Below are 19176 nucleotides of genomic sequence, written 5' to 3'. Positions count from 1 at the left end.
TAATTAAGTTACACCAATTTTTTGCTAAATAGAAATACTGTGATAAACACAATTTAACAACTATCTTTGTATACCCAACCAAGAAGTAGAATGTTGTTTAAAATGTATGCATCTTTTAAATGATTTTGAATGTGTACTCCTCTCAATAAAATTGCATTAATTTACTTTATTTCAGGCAGTATAGGAGAGTGACAATTTCCCTACTTCCTTACCAACACTGAATAATATCAATCTTTGTTAATACATAAAAACTATTCATTTGCATTTGCATTTCTTTTATTTCCAGTAAGGTCTTCGAATCCACCTTTAAGCATTTTTTCTCATTCTTTCATTTTCAACTGCTCTATGCAGTTTTTCAACATTATTCCTCATAACCAGTGCAGCTCTAAGTCAAAGGGGAAATGAATTAAAGGAAGAAAATATATATTTCCTTCTAAAAAAAGGTGTAGAAATAATCTAAAGCAAAATGCTGATTTAATATTCAACTGTATGCTTTAAGAGCTCTTGATATGCTTAAAAAATAACACAAACAGTTAGCAATTCAACCAAATTTATTTATTTTCCAAGTTAAATAATATCCAACATGCTAACAAGCAGAAAAGACACTAACACAAAATCTACTAATATACTAATTCCTGATGACAATAGTCAAAAGAAATTTGTCATATCACACAGATACACACCTGTCTTTTCTGAATCTAAATCTACAGCTATAAATCATTACTTTCATGTGAGTGTCTGAAAAGATCAATATGGAACCAACAGTCCATTTCTGGATTATCATTCCCAGAGAAAGTCTGTCCTTGAGTTCAGTCTTTAGCTGGGATTTTGTGTACATGAACCTTTGCAAGGACCAAAATGGGATGCATGGTTTTAAAAGAATCAATTTCTAAAGCCTCAATTTTATATGACTCTTTCCTATAACTGATCTACCAGAAGAATGTTTCTCTGATTGGTCTATGCATCACGCAGGTTTTCCATTCTTTCCAACATCCGCTCTCCCATACCCCAAAAGACGTAGTTCTTTCTCCTACTATACAAAAGGAAGACTTTTCACCCACCCTGAATCTTTCCAAGGTACACTGCTCTACAGGGTAAAAATTAAAAATCTCCAGGTGCCAAAGGGACAATTCAAAATTCAAGTTTGAGAACTGCCATTTTAAATGAAGTAAACTATAATAGAGATTCCACCCCTCACTTGTTTCTTTTAACCGTGATGCTCTGCTTTAGAATTAGAATACTCTGGCCTGCCCTGGCTGGTGTGTAACTCAGTGGACTGAGCGAGGGCCTGTGAATCAAACAGTCGCCGGTTCGATTCCCAGTCAGGGCACATGCTTGGGTTGTGGGCCAGGTCCCCAGTGGTGGGCACATGAAAGGCAACCACACACTGATGTTTCCCTCTCTCTCTCCTTTTCTTCTCCTCTCTCTAAAAATAAATAAATAAAATATTTTTTAAAATAAATTAAAGTACAATTGACATACAATATTAGTTTCAGGTGTGTAACACAGTGAGATTTCACATTTACTTAAAAAAAAATACTCTGGCCCTTGGATGCACTTAATTCAGGTTTACTGTAGAGTGGGGAAGGAGTGATAATTCTTTTCATTTCCATTTATCACATCCTTCTCTCCCTACTATCAAAGAGTGCATTGTTCATACAGGAATGTCCCCTCACAGTAAGGCAAAAAGGACATTAGTAAAAAATTAAATAAAGGCAGTGGAATTTTTTTTTTTGGCAGGTGCCAGGACCAAGGATCACTAGCTGCCCAGGTACCAAAAAATTATGCTTCTGAAATCTCTTGATGTCAATTCTGCATGTAGAGCAATCACATTGCCCTAAAGGTGCCACTTACAACAGAAGCCCTTTTTTTGGAATTTTATTTTAGCTAAGAGATAACCTCTAGGCAAAGCTACAAGACTATCTTTCTATCTTACAATTAAATTCAGAAGAGAGACAGCTGTCATGGGAGGGCATGTTCACAGGAACTGAAAAACAAAGTCTGACTTCATCAGAAAGTAAGTCTGACTTGGTTAATAGGATTGACCATGAGAACTCACCCAGCCAATCAGGCTGTCTGGAGGACACTTTCCAAAGTTGAAAGAACCAAATACGTAGCTCAAACGATTTGACAAAAATATAATTCAAGTACATGATACCATTTAGAACATCATGGTCAAAGGAAATTGAAATTTCTAAAAATTTACACAAAAAATTTTGTTGTGGCAAAGCACATACATGTGATAAGACTCTCAAACCTAAATAATTATATTAAAATCATATGAAGTATGGGATGGATATAAATTCCAGAATAAAAAGGACATACAAAATTTACTGTTAAAGAGTATCTGTTCATTTATTTTTCAATGCATAGTGGTATATATCAAGTCATTACATTCTTTGAAATACAATTAAATATATGGTATTCTAGTTATTTATTTATTTATTTATTTATTTATTTATTTAATCACCCAAGGACACACTTGTTAATTTTTTAGAGAGAGGGGAAGGAAGAGACAGAGAAACACTGATGTGAGAGAAAACATCAATCGGTTGCCTCCCGTATAAGCCCCAACCAGGGACCAAACTTGCAACCCAGACATGTGCCCTGACTGGGAATCAAACTCGTGACCTTTTGTTTTGCAGGATGACGCTCCAACCAACTAAGCCACAAAGGCCACGGCCTAGCTTTATTTTTAGATGTCTATATTTCTAATATATCAAAACCCATATTCTTTGGAATTATTTAACCTCATGATATCAACTTAAAAATATATGAAGGGATACATAGTTTTTCAAACTTCTCTTAGAAGGTATATGAATACAAATGTTTTAAGACCACAGCTTTAGTGAATAGCTATGGTTACTATCTAGAAGTCCCCAATATCTGCAATTCTGCCCGTGAGGAGGTGAAGCCTCAATTTCCAGAGTCACTTCAGTCCTTAAAGTTCACATACAAAACTGATTTTTCACTGCTATTTCCCCAACACCTACACTTTCACCATTAATATAAACATTAAGCATATAAACATAAAGCAATTCCTTTTTCTCCTATTTACAATTAAATCATTTAATGTAACCATATCAAACATCCTTGGGTTTCTTGCTACCACCCACCTTTAGTATATTTAACCAGCAAAGAGATATCATAATGAACTCACGTAAATGCTAGAAAACTGGCTATTTTTCAGACCCTTATTATTGGTGATTTTCTTCTGCCTACTGATGCAGTGAGTAACTGTGGCAATGTGGCAGTAACGTAGTGGTTAACAGCCAGACTTGAGTTTGAAACCCAGCACTATCATTTAATAGCTAGATGACTTAGGCATGTTACTTGATTCCCCTTTGCCCGTGTTTCTTTATTTTTAAAATGAGGCTTATAATAGTACCTACCTCAAAAAGTGATTGGGAAGATAAAATTAATATATTTATATAAATTGCTTAGAACAGTGCTTGGTACATAATAAGTGCTCTACTTATTTTGTGTTAAGTGTTAACTCTTCTTAGTGACATTGCTGAAGACATCTGTGACACCAACACCGCTCATTCATTCATACTTTCATCAGAGAATAAATATTAATAATTACAGAATGCAGGTACTGTACTGCATGATAGGGATTCAAAGATGATGAGAATATAGTACCTGCTTTCCAAAGTTTCACACCCTGTTAGGAAGGAGAAACATTAAAGCAACATGATAACATTATAATAAATAAATGTTTGTGGTTGAAAATTGTATCATTGAGGTTTGGACTAAGTACTGTAGAGCTACAGAGAAGAAAGGAGATCTCAGAGAAGGCTTCCTAGAGAATGCAACTTTTAATTTGGATCCTGAAGGACAGAAACGGAAGGATAGATATGAAAGAAGAAGGCATTCAAAGTAGAAGGCTGGTTGTGATAAAGAAGTCTGTCTTTAAGTTGTCCATTTAAGAGTCTCAATACTCTTTCTCAGAAGAGCTTACAGAGAATTAAACAGACATTTCTATGGTATTTCACCACTTTAGATGCATTTTTACCTAATGATTAGAATAAAATTGTGTCCTGTTTTTCTCTACATGCCTTGTCCCCGTGTTTACACTTTGTCTTACTCTTTTTTCTTTTTGCAGGTGTTAATTTCTCATATCAAAACTGGGTACATTTTTCTCTGCATAAGTAGTTGCTGTATTTGATCTGAAAGATTTGTTTAAAGTAATAGTAAAAGCAATATTTTAATAAAACACTTTAAATTCTTTGTAAGAAGGAAAGGTAGTGTAAGAGCCCAGTTCAAGATCATAATTAGTTTCAATTCAATCTGGGTTTCTTATCAAACAACTCCATGTCTACCCCGTGGTCAGAGAGGATGCGTACCTGTGTCTGAAGGACGTAAAAAGTCAGTGTCGCAGGTGAAAAAGGTCTGATGGTCCTGAGCTGACAAATTCATGTCATAGTAGGTCAGAGGCTCTTTACCAGTCACCCAAGTGTATCTTTGCCAAAACACAAGAAAATATATAAATTGAACATGAGAGAACATCAATTTGCTATAATAGACACTTTAAAATTAAAAAATACACTGCTAAAAATTCTATTTCAGGATGTTTTTTTAAAGCTTGTTATAATCAGAAAAACAGAAGAGATAACCTATAGCAACTACTTAGAGTATAATAAAACACAAAAACTCAAAAAGGAAAATGCTAGATTATTCAACAAACACTTCTTCAAAAATGGACTTGAAGGGATAAAACAATTTGGCTTAGATATATATCTTATTAAATATACTTCAATAAACTCTCAGTGGGCTAGAATTAAGTATAAAAAGTAAAACTACAAAGAAAGGAGAAAACATGGGTAGATTTTTACTAGATGTCAAGTTGGTAAAGGGCTTTCAAAACAAAAAAGTGAAGAGGAACTTTTTTCAGATGTTACCAAATTAGAAATTTAAACTTTCATTTCCCAAAACCCACAATGATAATAGCAAGTGAACAGACTGGCTCGTAAATACATTTTTTAAACATGTAATCTCAGCCCTGGCTGGCGTAGCTCAGTGGATTGAGCACGGGCTGTAAACCAAAGTGTTGCAGGTTCGATTCCCAGTCAGGGTACATGCCTGGGTTGCAGGTCATGACCCCCAGCAACCGCACATTGATGTTTCTCTCTCCCTCTCTCTCTTCCTTCCTTCCCTCTCTAAAAATAAATAAATGAAATCTTAAAAAAAATTAAAAAAAAAGGTTTTAAAAAACCATGTAATCTCATTAGTAATTAACAAATAAAACATTAAATAAATTTTTACTTTTCATCTATCAAATTGGTAAATATACATACATTGTCAGGTGGAATATGGCCTCACACATACTGCTGGTATAAATGTAACTTAGCATTTACATTTTGGTTCCAAGAGCCAATTAGATAATATCTACCAAGAGTCTTTGCCCTGGCTGGTGTGGCTCAGTGGATTGAGCACCAGCCTGAGAACCAAAAGGTGGTGACCCAGTTCCATTCCTGGTCAGGGCACATGCCTGGGTTGTGGGCCAGGTCCCCAGTTGGGCGTTTCCCAGAGGCAACCAATCAATGTATCTCTCACACATTGATGTTCCTCTCCCTTTCTTTCTCCCTCCCTCCCCTTCTCTCCATAAGTAAATAAATAAAATATATTTTTAAGATTTTATTTATTTTTATTTTTAGAGAGGGAAGGGAGGGAGATAGAAAGAGAGAGAGAGAGAGAGAAACATCAGTGTGCGGTTGCTGGGGGTCACAGCCTGCAACCCAGGCATGTACCCTGACTGGGAATCGAACCTGCAACACTGGTTCGCAGCCCGTGCTCAATCCACTGAGCTATGCCAACCAGGGCTATAAAATCTTGTTTTAAAAAAGTCTTAAAAATATTCACACCTAGCTAGAGGAAGTGTATATGATATTATATTATACCATTCTCTCTACTATTAGTTTTCAAATTTTCCATAATCAAAGAAGATGAAAGGGAAAGGAAAAAAAACCATCCACACCTCTCGATTCAGTAATCCCAGTGCAACAAATCAAACCTAAGGAAATAATCATATATGTGGCTAAATATTTTTATATAAAGACATCACTCTAGTGTAAATGTTAACAGTGAAATAAAATCTGTGACCCAGATAGGGAAGCATACCATAAATACAACCACTGAAAATCATGTTTTTAAATAAATTTATGTTTTGAAGAAATTCTGTGAGAAATCCACATATTCTGATGTTCAAGTTTTGTTTCTATATATGCATATGGAAGTGAGACTAGATGGAAATACTGATAGCAGTTACTACTTAGTGGTAAGAAGAGGTGATTTTTTACTTTCTTTTTCATACATCTCTTTATTTTCCCATTTTCTATAATGAATATGCATATATTTTATAATCTGAAAAAAGACTTTAAAAGTCCATTGCATTATTTACATATGATTAAAAATATTTACTTCTTTAATAGTATGAGTTGCCTTGCTAAAGATTTTAGCTATTTTTGTGAGAAATTATCATAAAAAAAAAGAAAGCAATCCTTGTTCACTTAGCAGTTTTGCTACACATTCTAAAACTATAAAAATTATTTATTAACAACCTGTATTATTCCCAAAATGACTTAAAACAGTTAAAATATACTAACATGCAGCATCAATAATATAGACGAGAAGTAAATTAAAAAAGACTCAGTAAAGCACAGACAAGGACTGGGCCATGCAGTGGGGTCTGGGTGAGGCTAACATGTGACTGCCCTGTGACTCCAAGCCCTCTGGGAACACACAGTTGTTACCACTGCAGCTCAGACTGTGACAGCAATCGCTGTGAAATGCAGACTTCTACAGAGACCAGTCATTCAAAAGAAGCCTGAGTGCTCCTGATACTAACAAACTTCTCTTTAAAATCTTCATGAAGTAGATGTGCATAATATGACAACAAATAGCCTAAAACCTTTATAATGAACACAGTGAGAAATTCAAGGACCTGTCTCTTGCAGAATCCCTTACTATAGGCTAATGGCATCTCTCATAAAAGCCTAGTTTCCACATCCCAGGACTGACTGTCCTACACCATCACGTCCTTAAGCACAGGGATGACCACTTAATCATTTAGCATCCCCATCATTTACACAGCACCCCTACACAGCAGACACATGATGTTTCTTATTCAATGAATTCAATAACATGCACAGTCTATCTCCAGGTAAAACATAAAGTGTCTTTGGTCATAAATTTCAAAATATGTTTTCTCATTTAGTGCAAAAACCAGGAAAGAAATGGACACAGTAGAGCAGATAGAAAATGGCAATATAAAATATAATATAAAAATACTATATTCTGTACTGTTGCATAAATGAAGTTCACAATCACATTCAGATTCATATTTTCTAGTGAATCCTCAAATACATTTTGAAATCGAGCACATATGCATAAGAACACACTGACATTTGAAATTGAAAGGCTTTCTGCCTTTTCAAACCAGGGGCCAAATGTATGCTTGTTATGTATGACAAATGTATGGTTTGAAGCGATGTTTCTCATGATCATAAAAGTAAATGCAGTCAAGATGCTGTCAACTAAACTTTGGGCTAATACTTTACTTTATCATGCATCAGTATCTCCAACTAGGAGAGCTGTGATATGGTGACAAAAACAAGTGTTTCCATAATACTTTTACTCTAAAACCAATGCCATAATTATACAGAAAGAAAAATGTAATACCTCCTATACTCTGCTCCTCTGAAAAGGTTTAGAGGGTTTCTCCATACCTTGCATTCTAAAAAACAAAGGAGAAAAGGGAGGAAATAAGACAGTTTAAGCAAATGCAGTTAAATCTTAACTCACCAACATTTATTATATAGTCACTGTACGCCAAGGACAGTGCTAGCCACTGATAGCACAAAGACAAATAAGGCATGGATCAACCCCACCTTCACAAAGTAGACAATTAAATCTAGTAATGCCCTTATTTCTGTCTTCACAGTATTCAGTTCACAATTCAATGATAGCACTTACCATATCATAATGTGATTATCTGTTTGGTTTTAAGTTTCTCCTTTTTAAATATGAACTCTTAAAATTTTGTTCATTTCTGGAGCCTAGCACAGCATTTGAGAATAATTTTTTAAAAGAATTAAACATACCATGAGAGTCATGTAAACTACCACTGAAACTGTATGAAGTGCTATAGGAGAGATATGGTTTGTTCCAAGAGAAAAACACGAAGTGATTAATTTTGCTCTGGGGATTAGGGAAGGCTTTAGAAGGAAGGTGATGTTTGACCTGACACCGAATCACCAATCACTGTTGATGAGAAGAAGGTTGGCGGAACACTCTAAGCAAATGAAGTATCATAAAACCACTCAACGTGGTTAGGGTATAGTACAGGGTAGGGGGGTGAGAGGGAGAGCTGTAAATAAAACTAGAAAATAGAATGGGGAAATTGGTGAAGGAGCTTACAAACTATATAAAGGAGTTTAGGTATTATCCTTAGTCAGAAGTCATCGAAGGTTTATAAGCAAAAAAAAAATAACAGATACCAGATCTTTGTTTAGATCAGCAGTTCTCCAAGTATGGTTCATGGAACTGCAAAGTAACAACTCTTTTCATAACAAATGCTACAACATTAAGGATAGCTGCTTTTTTAACTGTGTTGACTTAAACTCAACCTTAAGAGTGAGGGTTTCCTTAAATATTTTATCCCAGGCACCTGACTTGCTTCACCCCAGTCCCCATCCTGAAAAGTTGCAGTGATGGTATAAAACCAATGGTGGGCAAAACTGTAACTTAGCCTGAGTCAAGGCAGTGACACTAAACTGTACTAGTTGTCATTGGATTTATTACCTCCAACATCGCTTTTTCTCGAAAGAGCCACCAAGAAAAATACCTATGGTTATAGACAGGCACCTGGCAGACATTTTCTCAAAGGTGAACAAAGGGGTCTGTCAACTTCAAGGAAGAAAAACAGCATTTGCCGTCAATAATTAAACTTGAGGTTTTGGCCCTGACCCACGGTGTAGCTCAGTTTGTTGGGTGTTGTCCCACAAAGCAAAAGGTGGCGGGTTCAATTCCTGGTCAGAGCACAAGCCTGGGTTGCAGGGTACCCCAGATGAAGCCAGTTAATGTTTCTTTCCCTCTATTTCTCTCTCCCTTCCCCTTGCTATAAAAATAAATAAAGTCTTTTTTAAAAATTTGAGCTTTTTTTTAATAAGCATTTTTTAAGATTATTTATTTATTTATTTATTTATTTATTTTAGAGAGGGAAGGGAGGGAAATAGAGAGAGAAACATCAATGTGCGGTTGCTGGGGGTCATGGCCTGCAACCCAGGCATGTACCCTGACTGGGAATTGAACCTGCGACACTTTGGTTTGCAGCCCGTGCTCAATTCACTGAGCTATGCCAGCCAGGGCCAAAATTTGAGCTTTTGAATAAATACTAGAATTTTGAAAAACCTGTATCTGCTACTGTGAGCCTGGCAATTTCCCAATGCTTAGACTTTCTGTAGTATTAGGGATGATACTAACAAACGTGATCTTTAACAACTGTGTAATAAAATGTGTCAACATTTGGCAGATGGGCATAACTCGGTAAACAAGCATTTTCTGAATGACCAATGAATCATGTTATGAAATTGTGCATAAGTAAAAGATGTGCTCAGAGTGCAAGCTACACCAATGGGTTTTAATGCAACAGAGTGAAAAGTCAATCAATACAGCTTTGGATTCCACACTGCAACTAAATTTTATGAAAGTACCTCTTGGTAAGTTTTGGTATAGTATCAAAAAAAGAATATCCACAATTTTCTAAAAATTGAACCCTTTTCCACCCTTTTCCAACTAAATATCTGTGTGAGACCAGGTTTTGTTCATATACTTCAACCGAAACAACAGGTCCCAACAATGTAGAAGCGGATATGAGAATAACGTGCCTTCTATTAAACTAGACATTGGAGAGATTTATTTATTTTTAATTTTTTAAAAGATTTTATTTATTTTAGAGAGGGGAAGGGAGGGAGAAAGAGAGGGAGAGAAACATCAATGTGTGGTTGCCTCTCACGTGCCCCCTGCTGGGGACCTGGCCTGCAACCCAGGCATGTGCCCTGACTGGGAATCGAACCTCGACCCTTTGGTTCAGGGCTCGGCTTAGAGGGCACTTTTTCGGAGACTTTCTCTGACCACATTTAAAAAATGCCAGCAACTGCACTCAGGTGGTATTCTTCTACTAAACGAATAGAATTCTAGTGGTCAAGTTTACTGAACAAATGAGACCTTATGGCAATCTATGGAATTACTCATTTGTATGATTATTATCTATACCAAATGAAATAAATAATTCAAAAATATTTCTATTTGGCTTTGAAAATTTTACTTTCCTAAATGTATATCATTACCATTTATTTTGTATTACTAGATGCATATAGAGAAAAAATATTTAATTAAAGCATGACAAAGGAATATCCATACCTGAGTAACTATAATTCTGATGTCCTTGTAAATATATTGAGAATAAAAGGCAGTGAGAATAAAAGGCATTGAGAATAAAAGAAAACAAAGTTTTCCTAACTTTGTTCTCTTGCCAGAGATGGCTAATTGTCTCTGTTCTCTCCTTTATCTAATAAGGTCCCCTAATTTTTCAGTATTAGCTGGGCATATGTACATTGAGAAAATAATCACAATTTTAACTTCCTTTACAGTGTGGCCATTTGACAAAGGTCTGACCAGTCAGAAGTAGGTGATACAGTATGCAACACTTGGGGGCAGTGGGGTGAGGCAGGGGAAAGGGTATACTTCTCCTGGCCTATTCTCCTTCCTGCTGATTGGAATGTGGATATGAGAGCTGAAGTCAGAGTCTTGGACCACAAGGCAAAACTGCATTGCTAACAAAATAGGAGTCTGAGCCTCTGCTGATTATTGCTCCCCAGTACGAGCTGTGGATTACCTATATTTACATGAAAGACAAACTTCTCTCTGTTGTGAGTTTCCCAGCTCCCACAGCCAAACACAATCTTAACTATGCAGCTCTGAAAACACATTAGATAAGTAGTCACCTGACAGATTCTGTCTGCTGGTTTCACTTTCTCTGTTGCTGGAAGGAGAGCCTGGCTCTGAAATGCCGTTTCCTGTTCCTCCCATCAGTGGTCGCAAATGGTTCACAGACACTTGCTCCATAAAAGACGTGCCATGTTTATGGAAGTACCACCATTCAAACATCTACGACAAAGAGAAAACACCCTTCCCTTAGTACAGGACTGATCAACAGATATGTGCGCTCAAATTAAAACATTATCTCAAGATGTTCCTGTTTAAGTCAGCATTTTAAATGTACTCTCCTTCCAAAAAAAATAAGCCAAACACAAGATTCCCCAATAGCACATGCTGAATTAAAGTAAAATGCCTTTTTCATAGCTTTATCATGAAATTTAGACAAACTTAGACAAAACTAGAAGGAAGACATCTGCAAATAAAATATTAAAAGCAATTAAAAGGTTTCATCTGTAGGTAATCTAACTCTTACATTACATTGTCATTTTATTCTATGTCTAGAGCACAGTTAAAGAGAAAAGCAAGTTTGAAACAACGAACCCCAGAAGGTGGATTAGACTAGGGTGAGAATGCCCACATTTGACTCCTGATTTGGCTGTCTGTTAGCTGTGTGCTTTGGGCAAGTCACTTAAACTCCAGCCTCTCAGAGCCTCAATGTCCTATTACTAAACATGGTTACACAAGAATAAGTGCCTTTTGAGCAAAAAGTTACTGTTCTAGTACTTGGCAGTATTATTAATGTAGTTTAAGAGTCAGGTTGATCCCCATTTAGAACCATTTAAAAATCAGGATATTCACTTGTTTCTGTTCCCATGTTTTACCACTGTTACAAAAAGAAGCTGGCGCTCGGTGCTAAGTCAGCAGAATGTGTCATATTTGGACACTGCAACCCTCTCAACTGCCTCTGCCTGGCTCCGTTGGGTTACAGGTTCAATGACACCGGCTTGGGAAACTTCCTGATTCCATGGAACAGAAAGCTGTATTCACACTGGATCTGTGCTTTCCTTCCAGAGGAGTCTTTTCCCTGTAATAATTCTTGGAACAACTGATCTCGTTGCTCTTCTTCAAGCTCCCGAGCACACTGCCCCTTCAGGAAGAAGTAACACAAACCACACAGCTGGCTTCCTCGTGTGCTTCAGATCTCTACTCAAGAGTCACTGTTTCCGTGAAGCCTCCCCTAAGTTCCCTGTCTGAAATTGCGGCCTTTTCCTCTGACACTTCACATGCCTTTTTCTGCTTCATTTTCCCCTTCAGCACGCATCACTAATAGTAAAAACATACTATTTGTTCTACTTATTTATCTCCTACTGCATATTGCTCTAATATAATGTCAGCTCCAAGAGGACAGGGACTTTTCTTTTTGTTCATGGCTGCTAGCCCCATGCCCAGAAACAGTGTGGCACCCAGCAGGCAGGTATTCAAGAACAAATTGCTAGGTGAATGAAGCAATGTCCACAATCACCTTCTAGACCACATTTCATGAGAACGGAATCTGTGTTTGTCTGCTTACCGTGGTATCCCCCAAAATCCAAAAGAGTGCCTAAGAGATGAAAGGCTCTCTATAAATATTTGTCAAATGAATCATCAATCAATCAGGAACTTTATACATTAAAATTATTCAAATGATTAGTAGCTAGTTTTCTATGCTTTGATTGTAAAATAACTTTAATGTCTTCCTCCTCTCATCTGTGGACCATATTCCTTAGAAAGTTAACTGCCAGGCTATTCTGCCAAAGGTGGTAGACAAATGTATTCCTTTATTTGAAGAATAAGCAAAGATATCCACAACTGCCTAAGAGATTATAATCTTTCAAAAAACTATTTTGCTGTGATCAGAAACACAGGCCATCACACACAGAGAAATCAGTTTTTAAACCTTCAGGAATTTATCCTTTGCTTTAGTAAACAACAGAATAGATTACAAAGATGCCAAAATATGCAGTAATTTTGTACTACATTGCAGCCCAATTACTCCATTGACTAAATGCTATAACATATACAGGACAGAGCTAGAAAATCAAGGTGCAGAACTTTTTCTGTCGTGCCACTAATATTTTATGCTCAGTCAGGGATGGCTTCTCTTCCTGCCCACTTTTACAGAGTTAGCAGGCAGTTAATCACCACCACATATAGCCCTGGTTTGGCTTCTATCATGTTTTACTAAGAAGTGGGATGAAACCTCTTTAAAACAACCAGAAGAAATCACAAAAACAGAAATTATTCATGTGACAGAAAAGACAGTCGTCACAGGAATCACAAAGGCAACACTGACACGCTCTCCTTCACTATATTAAATGCTGGCAGTTTTTATTAATTAATATAAGGTTAGTCATTTTCACCTCCTGAGTCAACTTTTCAACACAAATGAGCAATGATGATAGCTGCTAATACTTATCAAGCATTGTGCCAAGCCCTTTACGTGGGTTCTGCCAGTCGCCCCTCACGACAATCCATTTCAGAGAGGACACCTGCTCCGGCTCCGCGGGCCACCGTGCCAGCACCCGGCGGAGCTGGAGCTCTCACTCAGGCCTGCCTGACGTCAGACCTGCGACCCACTCCACAGCCTGCCCCCCCAGCTTCCCTCAGTGTGCGTGCATATGTTAAGTGTGTGAGTGTGTGTGTGTGTGTGTGTGTACAAGTTTGGTATGCCCAGGTGATAAAAGAACTTATAAACAATAATAACCTTCCCTGATGAAAACCCATCAGTACAGCGAGAGTAGTGATATAATTTAACCTTTAAAATTTTACTTCAATTTCCTAATTTTAAAGCTTTGGTTTAAAAAGGTAATATGCATAATATAGATGTAAATTTCCCCCCTCTTATACATGAGGAAATTAAGACTCATAGCTGTGACTTGCCCAAAGCATCAAACAGTAATTGGCAGAGTCGAGACTTAAAAACCACATCTTCTAGTTCTATGACCAACGCATTTTCTACTACATCAGTTATTTAAAGATAGTTCATTTTCTTTATTTGGACTCATATGCTATTGACTAAATATGCTAAAGTATGTTTAATTATGAGTGGGCTTTATAAATCAATAATTTTTGAGGCTTATAGTAACCCATACTTTTCATCCTGAATTCCTCAATAATTTTTTTAAGAGAAAAATCCCTTTCTTGTCCCGCATTTCACTTTAACAAAATGGTCAAGTGTTAGTCCTTGTAAAAAAAACAAAACAAAACCAAAACAGTCCAACACAGATGCTATTATTTCTACTATAGCTGGAGAGCACCACCTAGAGATGAGAAAAAAGTAGAGGAAAAAGTCATTGGCCATGCATGCCATACTTCCTAAGATTTTCATGGGTAGCAGCATTTTTCCAAAGTTTATTCAAGGAAACACTAGTACCTAGGGATGTTAATAAAGATTATAAAATTCTAAAGCTTTTTTAAAAATTAAAAGTGCTAGCTTGGTCAAGCAAGACAATGAGAAGCTGAATTAAAGTTAAATAAGCTTCTTTACCATAGGACTTCTCAGAATAACAATAGCCGAAATTTACTCTGTTAGTACCAGGCTGTTAAAAGCTTTTACATATCATATTTCATTTAGCCTTCATAATCCTATGAAGTAGATACTATTAATATCCCCACCCCCCAGTTTACATTTGAGAAAACTGGGACATAGAAAATTAATTCATAAATCACACCCCGAAAGTGACGGTTAACCTGACTCCAAATCCCTGCTCTGAACCACTCCAGGGAAGATAACTGGCAGCCAACAGGCTGAATTCAAGACAGAGATAAATTTTTAGTTTGTCTGGTGTTGCCAAGAGTAAAGTATTATGAGATTTTATAGTAAAACTTGTGTATCCAGGTTCTCTTGGAATCATTTGAAAGACCGGGAGATCTGGTAGAAATGGCCTGCAAGTCCACATGACAACCATCAGCTGCAGCCCCCCCAGAAGAAGCGTGCACTGTCAAGTACTCAAAGTAAGCAAGGAATTCAATTTTTAATCTCCACCATGTCACTCATTTTCCTCCCAGAGCACCAAACTGGGCCCTGCAGGCGTTTAGTTAACAACCCACCTCCCAGTCCCCTACAGCAGGCAATGGTCTTTTATGCACAAATGAAAATGGTCAACCTCTATAAGTGGAGAGCAGAGGCAGTGGTTTTCCAAACGCCGAACACATTTTGAGACTGCTGATCCATAAATATTTATAATTATTCTAACCATATAAAGAGATTTGATCCTTAGATAAGTGCAAAACTTAGATAAATACAAAAACGTGAAGGAAATGGAAACTACTTACAAATATTAGTCCTGATATCAAAGAAGATGTTCCTGTAAGTGCCACATAGAATTTGGGCGTCAATGAATTTAAAAACACTGTCACTGCCAAAGGGAAAAAAAATCTAAGTTAAAAAAAAATGCAGATTCAAAGTACTCCAGTTATAAATATGCAGTGTCTTTGAGTAGAGGAACATAAGTGGATTACTACCTAGTATGAGATTGATTTGAAAAAGGTTGTAATTTTTTAAAAGCTACTTTAAATTCACATTGTATTCTACCCTTTAAAAATTCACACATGTAAGGGGTTTTATAGTGTTGATTTGTTAAATAAGCAGATTAAAATAAGATAATTTAGCTTGCTTTTGATAACTTATAAATCATAATTTAGCTAAGAACTTTTGTAAATCTATAAGGATAGCTAAACCAACATCCTATTGCAGGAGACGTTTAAAACACTCCCTAATTATTTCGGTGAGATAGAAACCAGTGTTTCAAATTAGCTGGAAGAAAACAGGGTGTGTATTTGCTATGTCAGCTAGAGAGGGAAAACAGCCCAAAGACAGGAGCAAAAACTGAGAGCTCCCTCCTTGCCACTGATTTCCTGCAAGTCTGCACCAGATTCTTCTCTTCAAATAATTGTCTCATAAATACTTTGGGTTTTACAGAGAGAAACATTTATTACAGTTAGCTAGTCTCATCTAAATGGTGTGCCTACGTAACATGTAGAAAAATAAATGAGCAGCTCAATGAATAACATTTCACTGAGCATAAAAAACGCGTCAGCATTTCATTAATTAACTATTACAGAGACACCAAATTTGCAACTTCAAACAGTGTAGCAAGGCTCATTTACTTAGCTTGCTTTTTAGCATGTTAGTTGTATCTGAATTTACATAGTGCTTTTATTCTACAAAGTCCAAAACATTTCCGAACATTATCTCGGTCTTTCGTGGCATCTCATGGGATAGAAATGGGGACATTTGCCTTTTCGTGGCACAGAATAAACCACGGTACTGACGGTCACAGTCATCCCGTAACAGAAATGCTTCCGTCTTGTTCTGAGGTTGCTGTTTCAGAGCTGGGGCGGACACACTGTAAGTGCGCGGTAAGCGGCCCCGGCTCCCATCCCCCGTGTCCTGGCTCCTGCTCAAGGGTGATTTTGCAGCACCCCACGGGGATCATCACTTCCCACTCGCTTCGTACCCTCAGCCCACACTACACCGCAAGCTCTGCACAAATGTTGAAACAAAGAGCCCGCTGCGGTCCGTGGCTCTCTTAATCTTGACTATCTGTGCTTTTCTATTGTAGTACCCCAGATAAAGCCCAAAGCCAAGAACAGCCAAAAAAATCTCCAAAACGATGGCTCGACAAAACTATTTTAAAACATGAGAATGGGTGGTTATGATCACGGCATTTTCTTTCTTTTGGACCCTCGCTCTCTAAAGCGAGGCTCCGAGGCGCTCATCTTTGTTGTCGGGGTCGGCGGCCCCCGCAGACGAGCGGCGGGAGGCTCAAAGGGAGGGCTCCCACCAATGGTGGCGGTGGTTGGGGGTGGGGGGCGTGTACGGACGCTGCGTCCAAGTCTGCAAGGGCTCCCCGGTCTGTCCTACCGCCCGAGGCCGGCCGCTCGGCGGGTGGCGTCTCCCCGGGTAAACGAGGACAGCAGGCGGAGGGCGGACCTTAGCTCCAGGGAGGAGCCGGCGGCCGCAGCTGGGGTTTGACAGTCAGCTGCGGGCTTGCGGCCCGCGAGAAAGATCCCGCTCGGTCGCACCCCACCGACTCCTTCTCCGAAGCCCACCGGGGACCACTGAATCTCTGCCCTTTGGCCCCCTGCCCCCGGGACCTCTCCTGGCCCCCTGCCCGTCCCCGGAGAAGTCTGGGCCTCTCACCCGCTGCCAAATTCTCACACAGCCGCAGCGGGACCCTCAGAGCGTAAAGCAGTCCCAGCCCCAGCCCCACCACGAACCACAGCGAGACCCCAGTGCCCGCCAGCCTGGCCCGCAGCCGCTCCCTCCAGCCCAGCGGCGGGCTCAGGCCGGGAGCAGGTGCCGGGGGAGAAGACGCAGCAGTCGCGGCTTCAGCCAAGCCGCCACCGTCCGCCATCTTGCCGCTCCCTCAGGCGCCGGGCGCTGGGAGGGGGAGATGGGCAGGAAACCCGGCGTCGGGAATCCTGGGATAGTGGTGGACCTGAGGTTGGCCTCTGTGGAGGCTGAGCGGCCCAGGGGACGGGGACCGAGAATTGGAAGGTGAAGGAGCGTCCCCGGGCTGGGGCTCCCTCTTCCTTCCGAGGGTGGGAAGGGGTGGGGAGCGGCGCCTACTCCTGCAGAAACTAGGCTGAGATGCGACCCCGGGGTGAAGTGGTGTTGCTTCCATACGAGTGAGGGTCACCCTTCAACCCCGTTCTCCCTTTTCCTGGGCTTAGAAAAGCTACCGATGGAGCAGGGCCGAGCCGCACTTCTTTTGGACTCGTCTGCCATGGAAATCACTGGTGCTGAGAAAACCTATAGGAATAGCAATTGCTCTTCGGCCGCATGGAGCTCGGGCAGTCGAAACACGCGCCCTCCATAGATGAATGAGGAAATGTATGTAGCAGCGAGAACGATATTAGACTTGAAAATCACTTAAGGCAAAGGCGACTTTTTGGGGTGCCGGCGCCCGTAACTGACATGGCGCCCTCTGGTTCGGCGTTTCCGGGTGGGTCCTTCGCACGGCCCGGGCGGGTCTTTGCGACGCGCCCCCTGCACCCCGCCCCAGTGCTTCCATCACTCGGCTTCCTTCCCGGCCTGCCTCGCGCCCGGGCCGGGCTGGGCCAGAGCAGCCAAGATGGCCGACTTCGAGGATCGGGTGTCGGATGAGGAGAAGGTAAGGGGTGCACCTCTCTCACTCTCACCTCCTCCCGCGACAGGCAACTGGGGCCCGGCCCGGCTGCAGTGGGATCCCTGGAAAGGACCCCAGCAGAAAGGAGCTTCTTAGCCCGTGCTGGCATACGCCTGCAGCACTTGGGACGCTTTTCTCTCGAGGGGCTTACCCCGGCTCACAGTGGCCGCAGTTCCCCATTTCTCGACTCCTTCCCTCCCGGGCCTGAGGCACAGCCCAGTGGCCCTCCTGCAGGAGAAGAGATTTTTCCCTTATTGAATCGTGGCTATGGAGTCGATGAAGAGAGGGGACGAGGGTGATGTCGCGACGTATTAAGGGGCGGTTGCTTTACCGCCTTGAGCTGGTAGGGCTTCCCCCATCCCCCCATTTTTAGGTGTGATTGGGGCGAGTTTAGGGCGAGCCACTTCCTGGTCAGGGTGGCCTCTTAACTTCCCTTTTGCTCCTCCTTACCAGGAAGTGATTTTGCTGTCACGACTCCTCGACAGACCGAGGTCCCTCTCCGTCCCTTCTCACAAACTATAAGCTGAACTAGTTCGCAGTCAGATGTGTAAGCCTCATGCAGGATTCGAGCACCGCTCTTGTCCCTGTCGACACTCCCCGGATTGTATGTCTGTGCAGAGGGCCCCGCGGTGACTCCCTCCCTCGCGTCTTACATCCTCTTAAAGATAGTCATTGAAAAAATAGTTTTCAATTTCTTGTTAACCGATTGAGCGTAGCCAGCGGATTCTTTTTTTTTTTTTTTTTTAACTCCAGGATGGTTTTATAAGGCCCAGAAACCTCATGTTGACACATTCAAGTCTGGACAAAAGCATCGTGGCTTCTTTGATGCTCCACTGGGGTGTCTTTGATTATACTTGAATTTGTCAGTGTGTCATTTGTGTACTTGTTTTTTCAACAGTGTCTGAAGTGTAAGAGCATATTCTGTTAGGTAGAATTTTTTTTTTTCTGACAACTGCACACCTTTGTTCACAGTTTATCAGGCTTTTCACGTGATTTTAGGGCCTGTAGAAATGAGACTGATTTCACTAGATGACTGTAGGACAAGAGTGATGTCTTTTGTTTC

The 19176-nt window shown here is 39.9% G+C and overlaps 2 protein-coding genes and 1 non-coding gene across 7 annotated transcripts in view; 1 reads left to right on the top strand and 2 right to left on the bottom strand.

Moving 5' to 3' along the window:
• The window catches only part of ST7L (suppression of tumorigenicity 7 like), a 74907-nt gene extending 57534 nt beyond the window's left edge, over positions 1-17373 (bottom strand). For 3 of the 5 annotated variants that reach the window (XM_045816789.1, XM_045816788.1, XM_045816791.1), the window contains exons 1-5: positions 17126-17373; positions 15256-15338; positions 11007-11169; positions 7681-7735; positions 4347-4462 (exon numbers count right to left, since the gene is read on the bottom strand). In XM_045816789.1, coding sequence (XP_045672745.1) covers positions 4347-4462; positions 7681-7735; positions 11007-11169; positions 15256-15338; positions 17126-17339 — 631 coding nt within the window. In that variant the 5' untranslated portion in view covers positions 17340-17373. The remainder of the gene's footprint in view (positions 1-4346; positions 4463-7680; positions 7736-11006; positions 11170-15255; positions 15339-17125) is intronic. The other 2 variants (XM_045816790.1, XM_045816792.1) reach the window with 2 other exon arrangements.
• On the bottom strand, positions 1737-1870 carry LOC123804894. The gene has a single exon (XR_006783245.1). It is a non-coding gene; the product is annotated as a U11 spliceosomal RNA (small nuclear RNA).
• A 598-nt stretch (positions 17374-17971) lies between the features above and the next one.
• Positions 17972-19176, top strand: part of CAPZA1 (capping actin protein of muscle Z-line subunit alpha 1) — a 34501-nt gene continuing 33296 nt past the window's right edge. Inside the window, exon 1 of the mRNA XM_045816795.1 lies at positions 17972-18098. Within this exon, the coding sequence (XP_045672751.1) occupies positions 18060-18098 (39 nt within the window). The 5' untranslated portion in view covers positions 17972-18059. The remainder of the gene's footprint in view (positions 18099-19176) is intronic.

This window comes from Phyllostomus hastatus, unplaced genomic scaffold (genome assembly GCF_019186645.2).
Source record: "Phyllostomus hastatus isolate PE091 unplaced genomic scaffold, TTU_PhHast_1.1 phas_scaffold_216, whole genome shotgun sequence".
NCBI classification, from domain to species: Eukaryota; Metazoa; Chordata; class Mammalia; order Chiroptera; family Phyllostomidae; genus Phyllostomus; species Phyllostomus hastatus.
Note: the sequence above shows the minus strand (reverse complement) of the source record. Positions and strands in the feature narration are given on the sequence as shown.